The following is a 20,970-nucleotide window of genomic DNA, read 5'->3' on the forward strand; positions in this document are numbered from 1 at the left end:
GGTCTGCTAACAAATGTTTCCTTGGAAATACTCCAAACAACTTTGGAGTCAGGATTAATTTTTGTTTCACTTGACAGTTTTGTGGACCCTTTTCAGGATTTGTTCTCTCTCCACTGTTATCTTTTCATTGTCCAGTGGACCTGGTCCATCATAGAACATGGACATCAGTACTACTTGCATGTTTTTGGCCCCTGGTTACACTGTTTGTGAATGGATTCTCTGTGGAGAGGTTCTCTCCTCAGGTTTGCGCTGGCTACTGGCCAGAGTTACCCTGTTTGATTGGTTCCATTATGTTGTCCATAAATCTGGGTGCTACAGGATCGTATATGTTGAAGATCCTCATAGATGCACTTTGTGTTAGTGAGATATGAGAGAACCATACTTTTTAGCTTCTTGTCATCTTGCATTTCAGTCAGTCATGGCCTTGTGTCCTTCTGTGACTATTTCCGCTGATGTCAGCATTAAATTCTCAGGAACATACTCCTAGGACTGCAGTCAGTCCAGGAGGAAGAATAATCCGCCACAGAGCTGATGAATGTTACATTGGCCTTAGAGCTGCCGCTCATGCTTTTTGTTCTCTGGAACCAAGGCTAGACGCTGGTGATAATACTGCTACTGCTTCACGCATATATAGCATCCAAGAGTCTCCAAGTGATTTACAAAGGGGAATAAATATTATTTAGTCCCATTTTACAGTTGGAGAAACTGAGGCAATGAAGGTAAGTGACTTGCCTTAGATCCACAGCAAAACTGGCAGAGCTGGGAATAGAATGTAGGAGTTAGGATTTCTAAACCTTAGATATCATACATATTATGTAAATGTGATATGCAGAAGCTGGACAGAACTTTGATGGGCATTTGTCTGCAAGCAAAGAGAGATTGAAACCAGTACTATGATCCAGAACATCTACGTCTTCTCCTTCCATGGATGTATTCCTTTCCTTTCATCCAGGTAGAGCTGAGAGAGAGAGCACTGCCAGGGGATTAGGATGACAAGTCTTTATACCTCCATTAATGGATCAAACCCACAGTTCAATGTCCCTTCTCATCAACCAGTCCTGTATAAACATGCCACCTTCTCCCCCCAAAAAAACCTCCATGCATCTCCTGCATGGTTCTGGGGCTTCTCCCCGATTTGTGTTCCACAATCTTCTCTTTTTGGGCATGAATTCCAGTAGGCTGGGCAGATTGTGGGGCTTGTTAGTGAGCCGTACTCTTTACCCTTCCATTAAGTTGTTAAAGTTAGTTACAGAGATCCAGATAGATTCTAACACACTGAATAAAAAATATTCATACCTGGGGTTCTTACCACTCCTTTGCTCAGACTCTCTTGTCTGAAGGCAGCTGCAGTGAACACACTAGAACAGGAAACAGATTTACTAACAGTACTGTGAGGAGGAAATGCACCTGTACTTTGCTGCTGCTTCTGACTCTGAGTGAAAGCTGGGTTGGGGGACTTGGAAGCTTTTTTGTTTTGTTTTTTCCCCCAGCCTTTAAGGTCAATCCTCTTGCTTTACTGCTGCTTTCATCTTTCTCTCACTCAGGGTGTGGGTTCACCTCATGCTTCCCCCTGTGCCTTGAGCAGTCCCCCTCTGTATCTACCAAATATCTTACCAAATGTTATGTCTGTGAGGTGCTGAATTCCTATCGCCTTTTGTTGGACTGGAAGGCACACAGCACCTTCCAGGATTAGGCACGGAGGATAGACGCTCTTAGGCGCAGAGGATGAGACTTGCTGTCCTTGTAAAGCACCTGGTACCTTTATGCAGCTGTGTTAAGTCATTTTTCAGACTCCCTTAATACTATTTTAAATAACAATCCCACCCCCATTAGTAGGGTTCTTATTGCGCATCCTTCACAGAAAAGATGCAACTACCTATTTCGCTATGGATTTATTTAAGCAGCATGAGAAAGTGGGGATCTCCTTGGAATTGGGTCTGAATAAAAAAGAACTGAAGTCATATTTTATTCATATTAAACTTGGAAACTAACATAGAGCATGTGTGCAGAATGGGACTTTGAACATCCAGAATCCTGGTTACTGCTAACGCACATCTCTTCAGACATATGAAATGCGCATGTCCTTGCTCAGGACTCTTACAAGCTGGATGTTTTAATAAGCAGTTTTTGAGCTACCCGAGTTCTCAGAAAGTGTCTGGAAACAATTCCTCTAATATACTGAAGAAGCAAGTTTGTTTCATCTTACCCTCCGATGTTGTGTGTGATGTTTTTTATAGAACATTGTAAGCATGTCTTTTCTTCACATTTGCTGTGTGGTCCTGGATCACCTTTTGGGTGATTCTCAGGCCCCTTTTATATTTGTTCATTTAATCATCCCTACTGCTCTGTCATGCATAAAGGGTTATCTTGCTTTTTATCTAGCACAGGAGCTAATGTAAGTGCTGAATGCTTCAGCTTAAAGAGAGGGTGGAAGATTTCCTATTTCTACATATCCTGGAGGGTATCACTGAAACTGGCTGTCACATAATGTTAAAAGTGGAAGGTTACTGAATTAATCTTAATCAGGAGAAACAAAGTACAGAAGGGAACTGAGAGTTGAGAGCAGGTGCTGAGCACTGACCTGTGGTATTTCTATGTGAAATCAGTCTTTAAATAAATGTTGCTTTCGGGTTCAGAAATACTTCAGAAAAGTCCCACAGTGGCACTGCTAGATTCAGTCACTGGTGCTTTATTTGCAGATGAACTATCTCTGGCTTTTGGTGCAGTTGGAGGAAGCCCATGTGAAATGCTCTGTATGGATGGTGTATAGAAGGCTATAGAGCGGGAGGATGCCCTAAGTGAGCGTAGGACATTCGTGGATAAATTAGTTCATTACAGCCTGTTAGTTTATAGCTCTTGACTCTTCAGCACCTGAAATCCAAATTTTGGTGCAATAGGACTTCGATAGAGAAATTCTTTTTTGTTTCCTTTGCATAGCATTACTTTATAGTAAGTGGAGACAAAATGGGTAAGGTTATTTTTTTATTGGACCAATTTCTGATGGTGAAAGAGACGAGCTTTCAAGCTTATGCAGAGCTCTTATTCAGGTCTGTAAGCAGAGGATTTGCTAGGACAGAAATTGCAATTTGCACTTTGCAGTTTATTGAATCAATCTGGGATTTGCATTCTTCAGTGTAATCAAGGTTCCATCATGTCCATGTTCTGTGAGCTTGTTCCACCCTGTTACAAGAGGGAGGGAGTCTGTATGAGCTTGGGTTATATCAAGCACAGACACAAAAGACACCACACGGTTAACAAAAACAGAACCTCCAAACAGCCTTTTTAACATTAAAGGCTTAAGGATATTTTGAGGCCTCTTTCTGTGTCAGGGTGTGGGTTCATGGACTAAGTGCTGCTGCCCCTTTAAGGCCTGTTTGTGTGTAGGGGTGTGGGTGCAGGGACTGCTGTGAGACAGAAACATTATTTGAATATTTATGAGCTGATGATCTGAAGGCGAGTGTGACAGAAAAAGACAATCCCTGCTGCTCTTGGAGCCTAAAAATCACTTTACCAGGCAGCTCCTCTCTGCCCATGACTCTGACTGGAAGAATTGGAAACAGGCAAGATATTAAAGTGGAAGATGGGAGGAAGGTATTCAAGTCCACTGGATGGAAGACAGCGCAGGTACCTGAGAGGTAAGGAAAAGCTTTGATGATTACCATTTCCAGAGTGATGGTTCCTTTTAAAAATAAAACCATACAATTAGTTCAATGTATAAACATGTAATCTGAGGTGGATGTATCTGCAGGTTGTTGCCTGACATGGGATATGGTAGATTACCATAAATCCAACCCTGGGGCAGGGATGCTGTATAAAGAGGACTGGAGAAGGGGGTTCAAGATTCATCTAGTGGACAACAGCAAGTTGAAACATAAATGTCCCAAACAAGTTATGTTACAGATCTTTCAGATATAGTGGTTACTACTTACTCTGACTTCTGTGCAGGGAAGCTTATGGCAAAGAGATTTGCTACAATAAGGAAAGAAGACTTTCCCCACCTGTTTTCAGAAGTGCAACCACATTTTAAAAACAAACAAACCAGGAATGAAAATGCACAAGTCCTACAACCATGTTGGGAGGGACAGTTAAAAGATCCTGCCCCCGTGTTTGAACTGTTGCTTATTTGATCACAACATTAAGGCTGGAAAGAAATATGGATCAACAATGTTCTACACAGTGGTCAAATCTAACTTGACATGACAGGTGAACCTCTGTAACGTAACTTGTGAGTCTTAGTGTCGTATGGGAATTCAAAAGTTGGAGCCTGGCCATCAGTTAGATATCAGCACTCACATTTATGCCAAGCTATAATATGGTGCTGAGAATCCATGCTTGCCAGCAGAGCTGATGAGTCTTTTATGAGCACAGAGGCACCAGTAAAGTTATCACATCTGTCTACATTGCTCCAGCTGTACATCACAACCTGGCACCATATGCGAGTATCTATCTGATACTGAATCACTAAGGTTCCCATCCTGGTATCAGTCCAGTTTGCCTCTGCTCACAAGGGCAGCAGGAGAATTTGTCTGAAAATAGCTGAGTCGTAATCTGAGCCAACAACTCATCTTTGTTTTTAGGGCCTGTCTACACTACAAAACTACCATGTCAGAGAATCTGGTTACAATGCAACTAAGACAAACTTTCATCTTGTAGACAGGAACTGGAACCACATTTTTAATTGTGCAATAATTGTGCTGCAGCCCTATTCTGCCCATGGCCATTTCTCTACTGTAGTGTCGGAGACTCTTTCAGGTGTGTTCCAAGCTCCAAAGTGTTTTACAAACTATATATAGAAGAATCCATTCTCCACTGGGCCAGGACAAGCACCTATGGGTGAAACAAAGTGAGCGTAATGATAGTTGGCTTTAAAAGTACAGTGCTTTTTAATGACAGGTTTCAGAGTAGCAGCCGTGTTAGTCTGTATTCGCAAAAAGAAAAGGAGTACTTGTGGCACTGTAGAGACTAACAAATGTATTTGAGCATAGTACTTGTGGCACTTTAGAGACTAACAAATTTATTTGAAGTGAGCTGTAGCTCACGAAAGCTTATGCTCAAATAAATTTGTTAGTCTCTAAGGTGCCACAAGTACTCCTTTTCTTTTAGTGCTTTTTAAGTATTCATTAAGCCTTACAGCTCCTTGTAAGATAGGCTTGTATAAGCCCCATAACTCCCTTGAAAGGTTGGTGGTATTAGTACTAAAATTACTTTTATTATTTTACAGATGGGGAAACTGAGAATCAGAGTTTCACAGCACAACTAGACACAATGGTTTAGGACAGAAAGAAAAGACCTGGCAGCGACCTTTGGGTTATTTGGTTCCCTCTGGAGCATTGAAAAGTAGCACCTTAGGACCAGGTGGGAGTATCCCATGTAACTGCCTGTGACTGTAGGGGTGCAGGTATTGGAGCATCTGTTCTTCTCATTTTATATTTCTGTGATCCTACCTGAGCGAGTTTGAGCAGGCAGGGTGTAATGGTCTGAGCTGCAGTTTGGCCAGGACGCTATTGTTAATGCCTGGGCTCATGCAAACAGCACACAGGACCTTTAGTGACCATGGCTGGACAGAACTTTGGTTTTGTATGTCTAATCCGAACAACTGTTAGTTCTCAGATTACCTTTAAAAACCTCTGGCTTGTAGAGGGTGAGTGAAGGATACAGCAAGAGAGAGAGAAAGAAGTCAGCTGAAGTGACTAGGGTGGTATTTACCTAATGTAAAAACACAGATGTCAAACATCAAGGGGCAAAATATACCCCTAATGCAATTTGATTAACTCCTTCTTAGATACAACAGGGACAGCTATGGCCAAGTTGTTTGTCTTGTGGGGTGGTGTTTCTTCTCTGACATGGGTGTAGCCTCCTCTTTCCAAAAGGATTCTGTCATCCAAACATAATTCCTCGATCACCTCACTTATGGAGATCACTGTCTTCCTCAGTGGATCCCTTTCCCATCTAGGCAATAGCCACCTCTAAGGCTGACAGCAGAGTTGCAGTGTGAATTAACCAGCTGAAGTTGCTGGCTTAAGTTCACCTGTCATGGAGCTCTGTTCTTTTTCTGTTGGGCAGCAACCCTGGCTAGCATAGACTCGAGGCCGGGTACCTTGCTTGCCCTCTCACTGACTGACTTACAGTGGTGCTGCAGGAGCTACAGTCTCTGTTTAAAATCACTTGGATGTACTCAGTGGCTTTTGTTTTGCTGGGCACTTTGCTGGGAGGTGCTGAGCACCTGCCACTCCCAATAACTTCAGTGCGAGTTCAGTGCCCAGCATCCCCCAGGAGCCTTTATCTAGTTTCTTCTGAAATTAGCCAGTGATGGTTTACTTCAAAATATTATCCATAACCACCATCATCCTGGTAATAAGTGTGTGGAACCACAGGGAAAACAAAATGTAGCTGACTGCATGGGTCACAGCCATTTTTAAGGGACCGTACAAGGTTAAACAAGTAAAATGGGAAAAACACCCAGTGTGGGCAGGAAATAAGAACAGGAGATGCCTTTTGCTCCACAACAGGTTGAGTATTCTCCTGGGTCCCAACTTTAATTAACTTGTGTATTTGTTACATAGGGTGCGTTTGCACATCAGCAGTCATTACTGAATTCTGGGCCAGGGAGACGAGACTAGTTCGTAATCTCTATCTAGATCATTAGGCACTGCTGCCAATGCATGTACAGGGTATCTAGGTCAGGTGAGAGATGCTTATAAGAGAGACATGACTATCCTGAGGTATTTATTATGGTTTCACTAAACACTAGCACATTCGTAGATGTATAGATTCTAAGGCCATTGTGATAATCATCTGTCCCCCTATAAAACAGGCAATAGAACTTCCCAAAAATAATTTTTAGAGGAGATCATTTAGAAAAAAATCTGATCTTGATTTACAAATTGTTAGTGTGGAGAATCTACCACGACCCTTGGTAAATTGTTCCAATGGTTAATTACTCTCACTGTTCAAGTTTTACACTTTATTGTCAGCTGGAATTTGTCTAGCTTCAACTTCCAGCCATTGGATCATGTTAGACTTTTCTCTGGTAGACTGAAGAGCTTATTATTAAATATTTGTTCCCCATATTGATACTTATAGACTGTAATCAAGTCATCCTTTAATCTCTTCATTAAGCTGAATAGATTGTGTTCTTTTAGTCTGTCACTGTAATGCATTTTTTTCTAATCCTTTAATCATTATCATGGCTCTTCTCTGAATCCTCTCCAATTTATCAATGAGTCACTTTGTTAGTGAACTCTCACAGATAAGTCCTTCTAACCTCTGGTGAAATTTCTGCTGTTGCATCATCATCTCCCTGGGCAGGGTGAATGAGCCCACAGGAAATTTTTAAAAAATGAGGAGCCTTCCCATAAAGTGTTGGAGTGAGTGAGGACTCAATCTCAGCTTCTATTTTTCTGTGCAACTTGCTGTAATGATTTGGTGTGATAAAAAATAAGACAGTCCCCCAAGGTTTTGACTTATCAGTCTCCTAGGTCCTTGGAAGTGGTTGCCTTATTTGCACTATTAAGAGCATCTTCCTGAGGCCCATTTTGCTGGCCTTAGTACAGTGGTGTCAAGCTCTTCCACGCTTATTTCAGGTGCACACTTTTCATATTTTTGCATTTGAGGTAGAGGGCGGGGCACGGGAGGTCTGTTTAACTGACTGCATCTGTTGGCCCTGAAAGTCCCCTGCCTGGTACCTTGTGTTGTCCTTTACACCTGTGCAAAGTAGTTGTAAAATGCTGCTATTCTGATTTGGTAGTAGTTTGCATTCATTTTGCAGAGCTGCAGATGACAACACATATTGGTGCATGGTGATGGAAAAGGAGGTTGATTGGTCATCAGCTATGCTGGGTCACAGATGTGGTTACTCCAGCTAAAGCTGTTTGTGTTACTTTGGCGGAGTAGCTGTGGCAAAAGGAACTTGAAATCTCCACTGCAATCATTGGCTTTACTGGAAATTCCACCATCAAGTCTGTTTAAGCAGCTTTAGTGGTACCATCAAATTCAATCCAGGACTCCATAAAGAGGGTAGTGCAGTAGCATACATTGTCTTTCCTCCCACAAGCTGGCAGACTTTTCCAGCGGTCAGTATGAGCACATCCCACAACTTGTTATGAATTTTTGGAAAGCTACTAATGCTGGCTGAGTGCTCACTGAGCTCACATTTGGGCTGTGAAATACAAAATCTAATTTAGGGTTTGATTACTTTTCTTTTCCATAGTAAATCAGCCAACAGTTTAAAGGCATTAGAATATGCAGGCAACACACACACAATTAGTCTGACAGTGGGAATGGCCTCTGAGTGCCTTTCTCTTGTCCCCCTCCTATATGTGTGTGTGTGTGTGTGAGAGAGAGAGAGAGAGAGAGAAAGATGGGAAATGTCTTGTTTTTATACTTTCGTCATTCTTTCCCCCGCTCACTGTTTGAGCCACATTTTTCTCTTTGCCTCTTCATGAGTCTCCAGGCTAAAGGGGGGTGGGCTGGGGAATGTATCACAGGAAATCTTCAGAAATTCATACTGTGACAGCATTGTCCGCTTTGCCTGAGGTCACAATAGAATGCAGGCATGACCTTTCAACAGCTTCTCAGTTATTAGTGAATTTGCTCTCTCGTTTTAATCTCCTCTTCTAGACTATAGAGAGAATCTGTTTGGAAAAGCAATGGCACATAGGAATCTTTTATCTTTTAATTGCATCAGACCCTCTAACATTCAGAGCCATCTTTCTAATGCTTCACTGGTTTTAGAGGAGCAGCCGTGTTAGTCTGTATCCACAAAAAGAACAGGAGTACTTGTGGCACCTTAGAGACTAACAAATTGATTAGAGCATAAGCTTTTGTGGGTGCTTCACTGTTTGCCATTTTCACAGGCTATTTTGGTTGGCTTTTGCTTCCCGCAGTGTAGAAGTACAGCAGTTCAGGAGTGTGATCTAGTGGTTACAATAGGGAACTGGCAGTGGGGGTACCTGGGTTCTCCAGGCTGTGGTTGACCATGGGAAGGTTTCTTCATATTTCTCTGCTTCAGTTTCCCTACTGCAAAATCACACTAAGCTACCTCTTAGGACAGTGTGAAGCTAAAATGTCTGGCAATCATATTATGATTTAATGATTTAATTGGGGATTGGTCCTGCTTTTGAGCAGGGGGTGGGACTAGATGACCTCCTGAGGTCCCTTCCAACCCTGATATTCTATGATCTGTGACTGTAGGTTGGAAGAAACCTTCTGGTTCTTCCCATACTAGATACTGGTGGGGCAGTGGCAAGACTCTTCCAAAATAAACTTACTGTCAGGCCAGGGCCTGTAAGCTTTCCAGGATGGGGAGCATCTCCTTTCTACATTTGTACAACAGCTACCACAATGGGGTCCCAGTCTTGACTGGGGTCCTTGGGTGCTACCATAATATAAATGTAATAACATCAGAGATGCTATAGTAAATCTTATATCTCAAGTCTGGCTCCTCTGTTGTGGTGCTCCCCACATTCCTCAATGGAAGTAGAAGATTCCTGCCCCGCATCTGCACACCGTGCATCATGTCAGTGTTCCTTGGTCAAAGAAGGTTAGATGGAATCTCTTGTCAGAACCTATCAGTGCTGCTGCTCCTTGCTCAGCTGCAGAAGTCATTGCAGGGTGACACAAGTTTCCTTCCCCCATGCCAGCTGAACATGCTCCTCCTTATGTTTGGTAGGCACACTGTACGCATCAGTGAATAGAGGGACATAAAGGCCTGTAGCATGCATCTCCCAGGCACTTTTAGAGTCAAAGGGTTCCCCAGCATTGGCTGTCTGCATGTTGTTTGTTCTGATTCCTCCTCTGATGAGCATAAGTAGCTGTTAGAATCTGGTTGTAGCCTTACAGTGAACCTATGAGTCTAGAATTTGTGTAGAGAGAGCCCAGATTAGAACTCCCACATTGGGGTGCTCATGAACTTTGGATAAGTTTGGATCTGGATTTGAACTTGTTGGCCTTATCCTTGGCGGCCCACACTGGTAATTCACAAGCTACTGGGTGAAGGAACAATGCTAATCAGACATAGAAGCTTGCATTACCTCACTTGGGAGAGCACTGAAACACCATGGTCATCTCTGTTCTCGCTTCCCAGGTCGCACAGATGCCACAGTGAAGAATTTCATGCCCTATTATCTGAGGCAACTTGCAACCACCTTTCTGAGACGGGTCTCAAAGGAGCTGGACCCGCAAGGCAAACCTGCTCTACAGCTGCTGCAGAGCAAAGTAAGTATCACACCTCCTGTACATGACACACTGCCCCTACTACAAACACCTGATCCCAAGGGCACCTTTTCATGGCTCCATTCCCCCAGAAACAAACGTTCTCTTAGCAGTTGCTGTAATATGGAAACTACAGCTGCTTCTTCCTAGACTCTAGCAGTCTCATGTAATTATTTGCTAGGGTGTAAAAAGAAAAGGAGTACTTGTGGCACCTTAGCTACTAACCAATTTATTTGAGCATAAGCTTTCGTGAGCTACAGCTCACTTCATCGGATGCATACCGTGGAAAATACAGAAGATGTTTTTATACACACAGACCATGAAAAAATGGGTGTTTATCGCTACAAAAGGTTTTCTCTCCCCCTACCCCACTCTCCTGCTGGTAATAGCTTATCTAAAGTGATCCCTCTCCTTACAATGTGTATGATAATCAAGGTGGGCCATTTCCAGCACAAATCCAGGTTTTCTACCCCCCCTCCCTCCCAAAACCCCACTCTCCTGTTGGTAATAGCTTATTGGATCACTGACCTAACAATAGGGGCTTCTTTGGCTTCTCATGCCCTGGAAATAGGTCTTTAGGGACATATTTTAAAATGCAGATTACAATGGTTGATCTGTGTGTGTGTAGGGGCAATTTCTGCATGTCGGAGGCCAGTGGTGGGATGGCTCAGTTCACTTTTGAGGGACTGACTAAAGTTTCAGATAATTCAAAAGGCCTTCTCTTCCTGCACACCACCCCCTCTTTTTCCCTCCCTCACTGATCCCCACTGACTCCTGTAGGAGCTGTGAGCTTGGAGAGAGGACAATGAATGGCTGTTACTAGTGTTCTGGGAGCTTTCTTTTTCCCACACACCCCTGAGCTGTTGTCTTCTCCCTGATCTGAAGACAACTTTGTCTTCCTCCCTCATTCTCTCTAGCATCTTGAGATTCTTTAGGGCTATTAATCTGACACATAATTGTGTGTGTTGCTGAATGAATCAAGCATGAGGATACATGCCCTGGTGGCCCGAGCATGGGAATAGGAGGTGGCAACTCCCAAATTCTAATCTTCACTGCTGCCCTGCTGCCACTAGGAAGGTTTAAAAATTGCCACTCTGTGTTACTTGCTATCTTTCATTCCATACTAAAGAAACAAGGTGGGTGAGGTAATATATTTTACTGGACCTACATCTGCTGGTGAAAGAGAGAAGTTTCCAAGCTTACACAGAGCTCTTCTTCAGGTCTGGGAAGGGTACTCAGAGCATTACAGACAAATACAAGGTGGAACAGATTGTTAAGCATAAGGAGTTAACACATGTTGCAAGAGACCATTCATGGTGAAGTGGGCTGTTAACACCTCTGCATGTCTCTCTAATAATCCTGGGATGAACGTGGCTATAGCACTGCAATTCCACACTACGTACAGTTTTATAATTTTATATACACAGATGGAGCCGATAAACTGTGACCTCTCCTCTGGTTAGACTGAAAGACCTTGTAAGTCCCCTTCAGAGCTACTGACTGTAATTACAGGGCGTGTGTGTGTCTGTGTGTTAATGTAGGTGTTTTATTTGCTTTCAGTGTCTGCTAGCTGTCATCGTTCAGTTGTCCCATTATTTTTATTGTGGTAGCAGCCAAAGTCCCCAGTCAGGGTCCCCTTGTGCTAAGCACTGCAGAGACACAGATGACATGGTCTCTGTCCCAAAGAGTTTACAATTGCATCTGCACTTTCACTGGGACTTGTTTCCTGTCCTCTCTTATCCATTCTCAGCTCCAGAAGCCACCTGATGCTCTTCTGCATGAGGGATTCCTGATGCAGTATACTGGGGACACCTGCAAGTGGAAGAAGAGTTATTTAATTTTGCTGGGAAACTATACCCTGGAGTGGTTTGATAGTAAAGAGGTAAATGTGCTACTTCAGCTGCGTTTGTCCCCACTTTATGGGTTGTAAAATGTATATGGATCTTACATACTCTTACCCCATTCAGGTGTGTTTCCTGCAGACACACGTACACCCAGACATCTGACAGTGTGTCCCACTGTTTCAGAAAGTTTATGTTCTGCGCCCCCTCCTTGCCCAAATTCCTCCTTCTGGCTTATAGGATTACATTCTCCTCCTTCATTTCCTCTCCAAAATGAATGTGTGGTGTTTGTTACACCGCTACTGAATTCTACCTCCAGAGGTGGCTGTATACTGTCAGTGAGTGCAGTTTAGAGAAAGAGACTTGCTGACCCTAAATACTAGCAGCAAGGTGTGTGTGAGGAATTCTGCCCTTGAGCCCTCATTAAGATAGTTCTGTCTGGATTTCTTTTCCAGGCCCAGGGGAGAGGATATAAGCCCAGAGGATCCACCACTCTGTCTGGATACTTGCTGGTGACCTCACTGAGCGAATATACCAGGCTGATTGACAGTCTCTGCCAGGGATTAGTAGGTAGGTCTGTGATGTGCCCCATTTGAGAAATGTGCCGCAACCCAGAAGGGAACAGTGTCTTACTGGCCCCTCACAGCATTACACAAAACAGCGACTTCAAGAACTCTTCAGCAACACCACCTCTAAATAGAAAGGGCTCCATGTCTGAATTCTGGACTTTCTCTTTTTTGTTGTAAGGCTGGCAAAGTCCAACATATAGAAAGAATATTGATTATACATACACAGAGGCTCCATTGCTCATGGGGCTGCTGTACTGTTCAAAGTTAGAGACCACAAAATAAATTGAACATGCTGATGTCTCTAAAACATAAGGTTTTCAGGACCTCATGCTGTTTAAACCTGTTTCCTTTTTGCCATGCTGTTCTGTCCCTCCTTTTTCTCTCTTTAGAAGGAGTACATTTAGTACTGTTGGTGGGTTACAGGGCTTTATTCAGCCAGATGAAGAACCCAGGTTTCACAGTGAAGTGACATGAAATTAGAAGCAGATGCAGAGAGATGTTGCCAATCCCTGAACTCATTTGAGACAGCTGCTCTGTTCCATTTCTCAGTGCTACTTGCCAGCTCTGAAAAGAAAGTGGCAATGTGCCCTAAAAGTTCCATCTATTTGTAACGATATGTAAAATCTTTTTATTTCATACAATACAAATTAAAAATTTCTAATGAAGCAGGAATTTTTCCTGTCTGCTGAAGAAAGGAAGTGAGACTTCAATAATCACTTTCAGAACAGAACAGATTTTGTTAATGGCAGAATAGAAAAAATCCCTAGTATACAATTTTGGCACAATATTTTCTAGTAAATACTAACTACAAAAATGAACATGCCTTAAAGTGACTGTGCAAGTCTCTAGCCTAACTCAGTGCATTCAGATGTAGAATCATAGAATCATAGAATATCAGGGTTGGAAGGGACCCCAGAAGGTCATCTAGTCCAACCCCCTGCTCAAAGCAGGACCAATTCCCAGTTAAATCATCCCAGCCAGGGCTTTGTCAAGCCTGACCTTAAAAACCTCTAAGGAAGGAGATTCTACCACCTCCCTAGGTAACGCATTCCAGTGTTTCACCACCCTCTTAGTGAAAAAGTTTTTCCTAATATCCAATCTAAACCTCCCAAATTATGTCTCAAATTATGGGCCGAATCTTAGCAGGTAATGATCACATGTAGTTCCCTCTGACATCTTAGAAGTTGCTGGTGCTCAGGTGTCTGTCAGCAGACAGGATTTCTTTCTGGCAGTAAAATGGCAGCTGTCAGTGAGAGACACTAGGATCATTAAGAGCTGTGGAGACATTACACAGTATTTCTAGAAATAATTCTAACTCGTTGGAAGCATGTTCTGTGCTTTTCTTTTCAAGTTGACTACACCCACCAAGACCAAGACCCCTTAAATGGGCCTCCAGAAGAGTTTCTGCTGTTCCTTTACCATCCGTTCCGAAAGTCCTTCTGTTTCTGCACAAACTCTGCAAAATCCCAGCACACCTGGAAAGCCATCCTTCAAGATGGGATCCGATATTGCAGCACAGGTAACACCTGGAAGCTCCTGCATCACTAGACCTGAGGCAACATCTGCAAATGGGGCTGACCACAGGAGTTCGCTACTGACATGAGGATCCTTTCCTAAAATCGTGTGGAGTCCATTCAGTGAGGCATCACCTGTGAATTGAGGGCCCAGTGAATCAGATACGAATGTGATACTGATGAAAGTCCAAAGAGTGTAAAAATTTCCTACATTTTCTATTCTTCCCTGGATTGAATTTATGGTTTTTAAATTTGAGCAAGTTCAGGCAGTTAGGCTTTCATTTCTTTAAAGGGAGAGGCTTGTGCATTCAGATCCACAGAGATTTCCAGAGGTTCTTCCCCCTTCTTTGTTATTTGTGTAATGTTAGTCTCTATCATAGGTTTTATATAGCACTTATTGCCATAGCATTTAAGCACTGCTTGTAACCAGCAAGCTTAGTTACATATAGCCAGATTTGGATGTGCTAAGAATGGATTGGACTTTTCTGATTAACCTCAGCTATGTTGCTGGGACTAACTTGTATTTCGGGTTCAGTTTTACAGAGACAGGACTCCTTTGAAGTAGAGGCTTTCCTGGAAGCTGTGCGATTTTATAGGCAAGAGAAAAGTAGTTACGGAGCAGGGGATCTCCTCCTGGGAACAGAGCCTGAGGTTTGTAAAGTGCTGAGCATTCCAAAGCTGGAGTATTTAATACATGCTCTGTGCTGGTAACTTGATGAAGATGGTCTTTTTCTTTGGGTTTAGATTCTCAGTAATGTGCTGATGGAGGATTTGCTTCCAGTGCTGCAGTCTCAGGTCCCCCCAAATCTCAAAGGGTCAGAAAGTAGGAAGAAACAGATCTGGTGCCAGGTAAGTCCACAGAGCAATGCTTACATCTAAACCCAAACTGATGTTTCAGGAACTAATGAGTGACACTCAGCTAACTTTTTAGACTATGGTTTCGGAGAGCACATTAGGAGTTTGTACTTTGCTCTGCGACAGACAAATAAACACAAAGAACAGCTCCACTAGCTACTGCTCTCAAAATCCAACCCACAGCCTCTGCCTTTCATGTATCCTGTGAAACTGCTGCCTTTGATGTAGTGTGTTGTGCAAAATTTAAACGGGGTATTTGTGGGGAGTGAAGAGCGTCCTGCTGTCTACATGTAGCTACCAAGTAAATGATGCCCCAGGAGTGATTGGACTGGCCTTTGAGTTGGGTCAGCTGGCTCTGTAAGAGTCAATTAGAGCCCCATGCTTACAGATGTAATATAGGTAGAAGACAGTGCACTAATCAGCTACAAGCAGAATGACCTGACAAAGACTGTGCACCCAGCAGCACAACCAGAAACTTCTCCTGATCTCTGCACCTGGCCTGTATGATGCCTCTTATTTTTCCTGTTTTCTCCTCCCCTTTTGCTGATCTGGTCCCTGCTCTGGGTGGTCAGTTCCTAGAGGAGGTTTATACATTGGTCCTCAGCCAGGTCTCCAGCGAATTCCTGGATTTTCAGAGGGAGAATGAGAAACTCCACATTCAATTGGAAAAGAAGATTCGCCCTGATCTGGATCAGATGCTGATTTTAAAGGATCAGATATCTATAAAACTCCAAGGTTAGAGGAAAGGGGGTGAAGGGATGGGGTGTTTGGTTCTCTTCTGTTAATCCACGGGATTTACTTTGCTTTAGAATTCTAACTCTCTCAATTGTATTTGAAATTTTAAGCAGCGTGTGCAGCATTATCTGCCACTGGAGAGGTTGGATTGGGGGATGAGTTCATTATGTCTTACTGTTTTATGTGAATCTTGATTACAATATTTATGATTAGATGCTATTTGATGGGTACCCTAGATTCACAGAAACTGCGGGGATGGGCACATCCAAAATAAAGGATAGGTGGATGGATGAGTATTTCACATTCCAAGACCCTGCAGTTGTCTCCTTGAGCCTGATTAATCCAGGGCAACCTGATTTCCGCTGTGACTCTGTCAGGCTAATTGAGGGGTTTCTACCTTGGCAGTGGTGGTCCAGAGCTCAGTGGAATCCTGCTGTCGCCAAGGAGTAGAGCCTGACCTGGACTGTGTGATGGAGGAGCTCATATGCCCCATCAGTTTAGGATTTGACGTGGTGCGTTCGCTCTTCACAGACAGAATTGATGAGATGATCAGACATGTGCAGAGTTGGCCTACCACTGTCTTCCAGGAAGAGGTAAGATATAGACGATATGACAGAGGGACCATTTTGTCTTATTCCCCTGGAGACCACATTACATGTCTGCTTTCAGTATTGTGGATGGCAACTTAATTCCATCTGTTCCATAGACCCCGGAACACCAGTGATCCACCTACTCCAGTATCCTGCCTCCAACAGTAACCAATGTATAATAACTTGTAATCTCCTCATCACAATGATGTCTCTGAATTGTGCAGGTCTGTACAATGGGAGGAAAATTCTCCCTGACCCCCAGCTAGAGAGGAGATTATGCCCTGAACTATGCAGATTGTGAGCTCTTGTAACTTTCACCTAGCTGCTGTTGTAACTGCACAGTGCAATTCATTCAGGTCAGTGCCACATGCTGTTTTGAATGTGACTACACCACAGAGGCAGCTTGATAAAGGGAGGCAACTTTGTTAGACAAGAATATGGCTTCTGAACTTGTCTCAGAGTCTGCTCGATATTCCACTGCCTGTTCATGGATCACCCATAAACAGGTTTTGTGGGACAAACATGGCTCCAGAGACAAGTAGTCAATGTCCTTCTGCAAAGAGATGCCTTCTTTTCAGTTTTATATTGCTTGGACATGGATAATGGCTTTAACTCAGATCCTTTCCCATAAAATATTAATTCTTAGCATGTAGGTAAGCTTTCACTGCCTCTAGGCACTGTACAGACCTTAACTAGCTGACTACTTGTCTGATGCAGATTCTCACACTTGGGGAAATGCCCTGGAAACCTGAATTCATGGAGCCATGTTACGAGAAGGCTAATCTCTACAAAGACAGTCTGCAGGGACTGAAGGAAAGATTTGGCTTTCATGGTGTGGCAAGTTTAGTCCTCAGAGCCCAAAACCTCATGCAGCAGGTAAGTGGTGATACTTTGAGAGAACAGATTGGGGTGAGGCAACCTCTTAGTGGAGATGAAGGGAAGGGGCAGTGCATTCATTCCCTGAGTGTTAAGCTCTGAGCTGATCTATTTTTACCTTTAATTTGTGTGGGGTCTGCTTTTTCCCTTGGGCATCAGCAGGGTATGAAGAGATTATTTAACCAATCTTAGAGAGAAAGCAGGCTGCATTATCCAGAGGGTGGCTGCTGAAGACGTGGAACTGAGTCCTGACTGTGGTCTCTGAATGTGCTGGCTCCCCTACTCATCTAACAATTTTTTTCTTTTGTAGCTAATGCAGAATTCGGTCCATACATTCCATCAGCTTTCAGAGCAACATCTGAGCTTGGCAACCAACCACAGCCAAATCACCCAGACTCTGGAAAAGATCAAAACTCGTGTGCTGAAGGTAAGGTGTGTGATATTCTTACCTTCTCTTTGTATAAAGTCCTATTTCTTTGGATCATATTCTCCCTGCACTTGTTGGCTTTTCTGCTCTGTGTGCTGCCTTGGACACTGTGTTCCTCACATGATCCAGTCCTGAGCTGCTCTAGGTGGACAAATGCAGAAGTTGTTGTGGGGAAGTTTCCTGACTGTTGCGCTGATTCCTTTTTCAATTTGGTTGTGGTTGGTTTTCAGAAATTTGACTATGACAGCAGTTCCACCAGGAAGCAGTTTGCACAAGAGTGGCTGGTTCAGATCTTTCTTCCCTTTCTGCTGAAGAATCTGGAGCCCAGATGTAAACTGGTGAGGCCTGATTCTGAATGAAGGTGAAGGGACCCAAACCCCATAGTGAACTGATGAAGCTCATACAAGCTGATTTTATCTTATCAAACTATTCCATTTTATTCTTCAGAAAAGCTTTGCTAGCTCAGTGAACTTCAGGGGGCTGATAGGAGATCCCCTTCCCCTCAGTGACTTTCATAGAATTTAAGACCAGAAGGGATCATTAGATCATTTAGTCTGACCTTTCATTATAGCGTTTCAGAGTGGCAGGGCTGGACTGTGACTCCAAAGAGAGGAGAGGCTTTAAGCAATATTACAGGTTCTTCAGTGCCACCAAAATGCAGGCCACTCTCACCAGGCAGCCAATAAACTCCCTCCAGAGGGCCATGAATCTATTTTTATTTCACATCATGACTCTTACTACCATGTAAATGTTTCCCCAAAATTTTCCATTTCGTTTTATCATTTTTCTGCTCTGCTACCAGCCTAACTCAGTACCTTGTACTAGGACAATGGTTAAGTTTGACTCCCTTTGAAGGTAGTCCTGGTGCATGTCAGTGGGCTATTGGTGGTACAGGGCACTGTGTCCTGAAGAGATTTAAACTTTGTCTCTAGTGATCAGGAGTCTGGGAAGCTTGATCCTAAACTTGGTTAACTTTCCCCCAGACTTCTGGGGAGTTTGAACTAATTCCATTGAACACTTTCCATTCTGGCTGTTTAACCATGAGGCTCCACTTTCCTTCTGAACCTGTAAATACACATAAAACATTGTGCAGGACCAGCATTAAAGGTTGGACAGGCAGTTCAGGTGCCAGAAACTACAGGGTGCCATTGGAATTTCAGGTGACTATTTATTCCGAGGTGGGGGCAGAACACCATATCTTGGCTCACTTCAGGTGCTGTGTAATCCAAGGCTGGCCCTGCCTATCTCTGTCTGTGTGTGTGTGTGTGTGTGTGTGAGGTAACTGATGCTGGCTGATTTCCCTCTCTTCTACCTCCTTTGGTAGGAGCTGCCCAAGTATGAAAATTACGTGTTTGCTGACTTCAGTGGCATCATCAATGTTGAAAATATTTATGAAGAAATGGTTCTGGCTGTTCTGCAGCAGGCAGTCACCAAAGGTGAGTAGAAACTAGGTTCCATCCTAAAACAGACCAAAGTCAGCACTGTTAGGTCCTTATCCTCTGCTAAAGAGAGGACAGATTATCTTCACCAAAAATGTTTACAGTCGCCAGGCCTGTAACTTCCCCTCTGTTGACTGCTGTTGGCTTTTTTTAAAGCATTTTGTGATGTTTTGGGGTTCAGTCCAGATCAATAAGGGGTTGTTACCGCCTGCCTTGGAACTTTGCGTGCCTTAAATGCTGGGTTGCTGTGGCTCACAGTCCTGATACCAGTTTTCTCACCAGTCTTCCTTTTCCTGCAACAGCTCACTAGCTCTTAGTCACGATCCCCACAGAGTCCAAGGTGCTGGGGTTTTCCTTGTCTCTTCAGGTGAAGAATATCTTAGGGGCTCTTTTCACCTCTCTGTATAGTCCAGTAAAACTTTGAAAAGTCTCTCTCAAAGTTCATTGACCCTGCTTCATGAGGCAGAAAGTCTTCCTGGGATGTTGTCTTCAGCCCCTTCTTTATCCCTCTCTTCCCTCCCACTGTTCCTCAGACATTCTTGTTAACTCCTGGAAACGGCCCACCTTGATTATCACTTCAAAAGGTTTCAGAGTAACAGCCGTGTTAGTCTGTATTCGCAAAAAGAAAAGGAGTACTTGTGGCACCTTAGAGACTAACCAATTTATTTGAGCATGAGCTTTCGTGAGCTACGGCTCACTTCCTCAGATGCATGCTGTGGAAACTGCAGCAGACTTTATATATACACAGAGAATATGAAAAAATACCTCCTCCCACCCCACTGTCCAGCTGGTAATAGCTTATCTAAAGTGATCATCAGGTTGGGCCATTTCCAGCACAAATCCAGGTTTTCTCACCCTCCACCCCCCCCCACAAATTCACTCTCCTGCTGGTGATAGCCCATCCAAAGTGACAACTCTTTACACAATGTGCATGATAATAAAGTTGGGCCATTTCCTGCAGGAACTTTATTATCAATAAATAGCCCAACTATGGGCTATCACCAGCAGGAGAGTGAATTTGTGTGGGGGGGTGGAGGGTGAGAAAACCTGGATTTGTGCTGGAAATGGCCCACCTGATGATCACTTTAGATAAGCTATTACCAGCAGGACAGTGGGGTGGGAGTAGGTATTGTTTCATATTCTCTGTGTATATATAAAGCCTGCTGCAGTTTCCACGATATGCATCTGAGGAAGTGAGCTGTAGCTCACGAAAGCTTATGCTCTAATAAATTGGTTAGTCTCTAAGGTGCCACAAGTACTCCTTTTCTTTTTGCGAATACAGACTAACACGGCTGTTACTCTGAAACCTGTCAAATAAATTGGTTAGTCTCTAAGGTGCCACAAGTACTCCTTTTCTTTTCACTTCAAAAGGTTTTCTCTCCCCCCACCCCACTCTCCTGCTGGTAATAGCTCATCTTAAGTGATCACTCTCCTTACAATGTGTATTTTTTCATGGTCTGTGTGTATATAAAATCTCCTCACTGTACTTCCCACTTTATGCATCCGATGAAGTGAGCTGTACCTCACAAAAGCCTATGCTCAAATAAATTGGTTAGTCTCTAAGGTGCCACAAGTACTCCTTTTCGTTGAAATTAAGTAATCATTTCCCCCATACTTGCTCTTCTGATGATTTTGTTTGCCTGGCATACAAATGTACTTTTCATTGGTCACACGTTGCTCAATTTATATGGGAGATGCATTCAAACAAGTGGCACCGCATTCCTTTGTCTGGGGAAAAAACTGTTTTTCATCTCCCCTTGACATGCTTGATTTAAACGCATTTTAGTCATAATTTCAGCATAGCTGAATAATCCTTTCTGGGTTTACTTTACAAACATCATGCAAAAATATTAGTGATGAGAGTGTTATTGGTTTTCCAATGACCTATAACGTGACACCTTTTAGATACAGG

At 43.3% G+C, this 20,970-nt stretch overlaps 1 protein-coding gene and 1 long non-coding RNA gene across 4 annotated transcripts in view; one reads left to right on the top strand and one right to left on the bottom strand.

Moving 5' to 3' along the window:
• The window catches only part of NIBAN3 (niban apoptosis regulator 3), a 29,351-nt gene that overhangs the window by 127 nt on the left and 8,254 nt on the right, over positions 1 to 20,970 (top strand). Inside the window, exons 1-14 of one of the 2 annotated variants that reach the window (XM_073318983.1) lie at positions 1 to 2,968; positions 3,515 to 3,635; positions 10,085 to 10,215; positions 11,963 to 12,094; positions 12,509 to 12,623; positions 13,974 to 14,141; positions 14,672 to 14,787; positions 14,881 to 14,985; positions 15,564 to 15,726; positions 16,132 to 16,319; positions 17,034 to 17,192; positions 17,503 to 17,619; positions 17,850 to 17,957; positions 18,944 to 19,055. In XM_073318983.1, the coding sequence (XP_073175084.1) occupies positions 3,581 to 3,635; positions 10,085 to 10,215; positions 11,963 to 12,094; positions 12,509 to 12,623; positions 13,974 to 14,141; positions 14,672 to 14,787; positions 14,881 to 14,985; positions 15,564 to 15,726; positions 16,132 to 16,319; positions 17,034 to 17,192; positions 17,503 to 17,619; positions 17,850 to 17,957; positions 18,944 to 19,055 (1,669 nt within the window). In that variant the 5' untranslated portion in view covers positions 1 to 2,968; positions 3,515 to 3,580. The remainder of the gene's footprint in view (positions 2,969 to 3,514; positions 3,636 to 10,084; positions 10,216 to 11,962; positions 12,095 to 12,508; positions 12,624 to 13,973; positions 14,142 to 14,671; positions 14,788 to 14,880; positions 14,986 to 15,563; positions 15,727 to 16,131; positions 16,320 to 17,033; positions 17,193 to 17,502; positions 17,620 to 17,849; positions 17,958 to 18,943; positions 19,056 to 20,970) is intronic. The other variant, XM_073318982.1, reaches the window with a different exon arrangement.
• Positions 1,892 to 20,970, bottom strand: part of LOC140900946 (uncharacterized) — a 27,399-nt gene continuing 8,320 nt past the window's right edge. Inside the window, exon 3 of one of the 2 annotated variants that reach the window (XR_012155752.1) lies at positions 1,892 to 3,628. This is a non-coding gene — a long non-coding RNA (uncharacterized lncRNA). Of the gene's footprint in view, positions 3,629 to 10,425; positions 12,025 to 20,970 lie in introns of those variants that run through there. The other variant, XR_012155753.1, reaches the window with a different exon arrangement.

This window comes from Lepidochelys kempii, chromosome 20 (assembly GCF_965140265.1).
Source record: "Lepidochelys kempii isolate rLepKem1 chromosome 20, rLepKem1.hap2, whole genome shotgun sequence".
NCBI classification, from domain to species: domain Eukaryota; kingdom Metazoa; phylum Chordata; order Testudines; family Cheloniidae; genus Lepidochelys; species Lepidochelys kempii.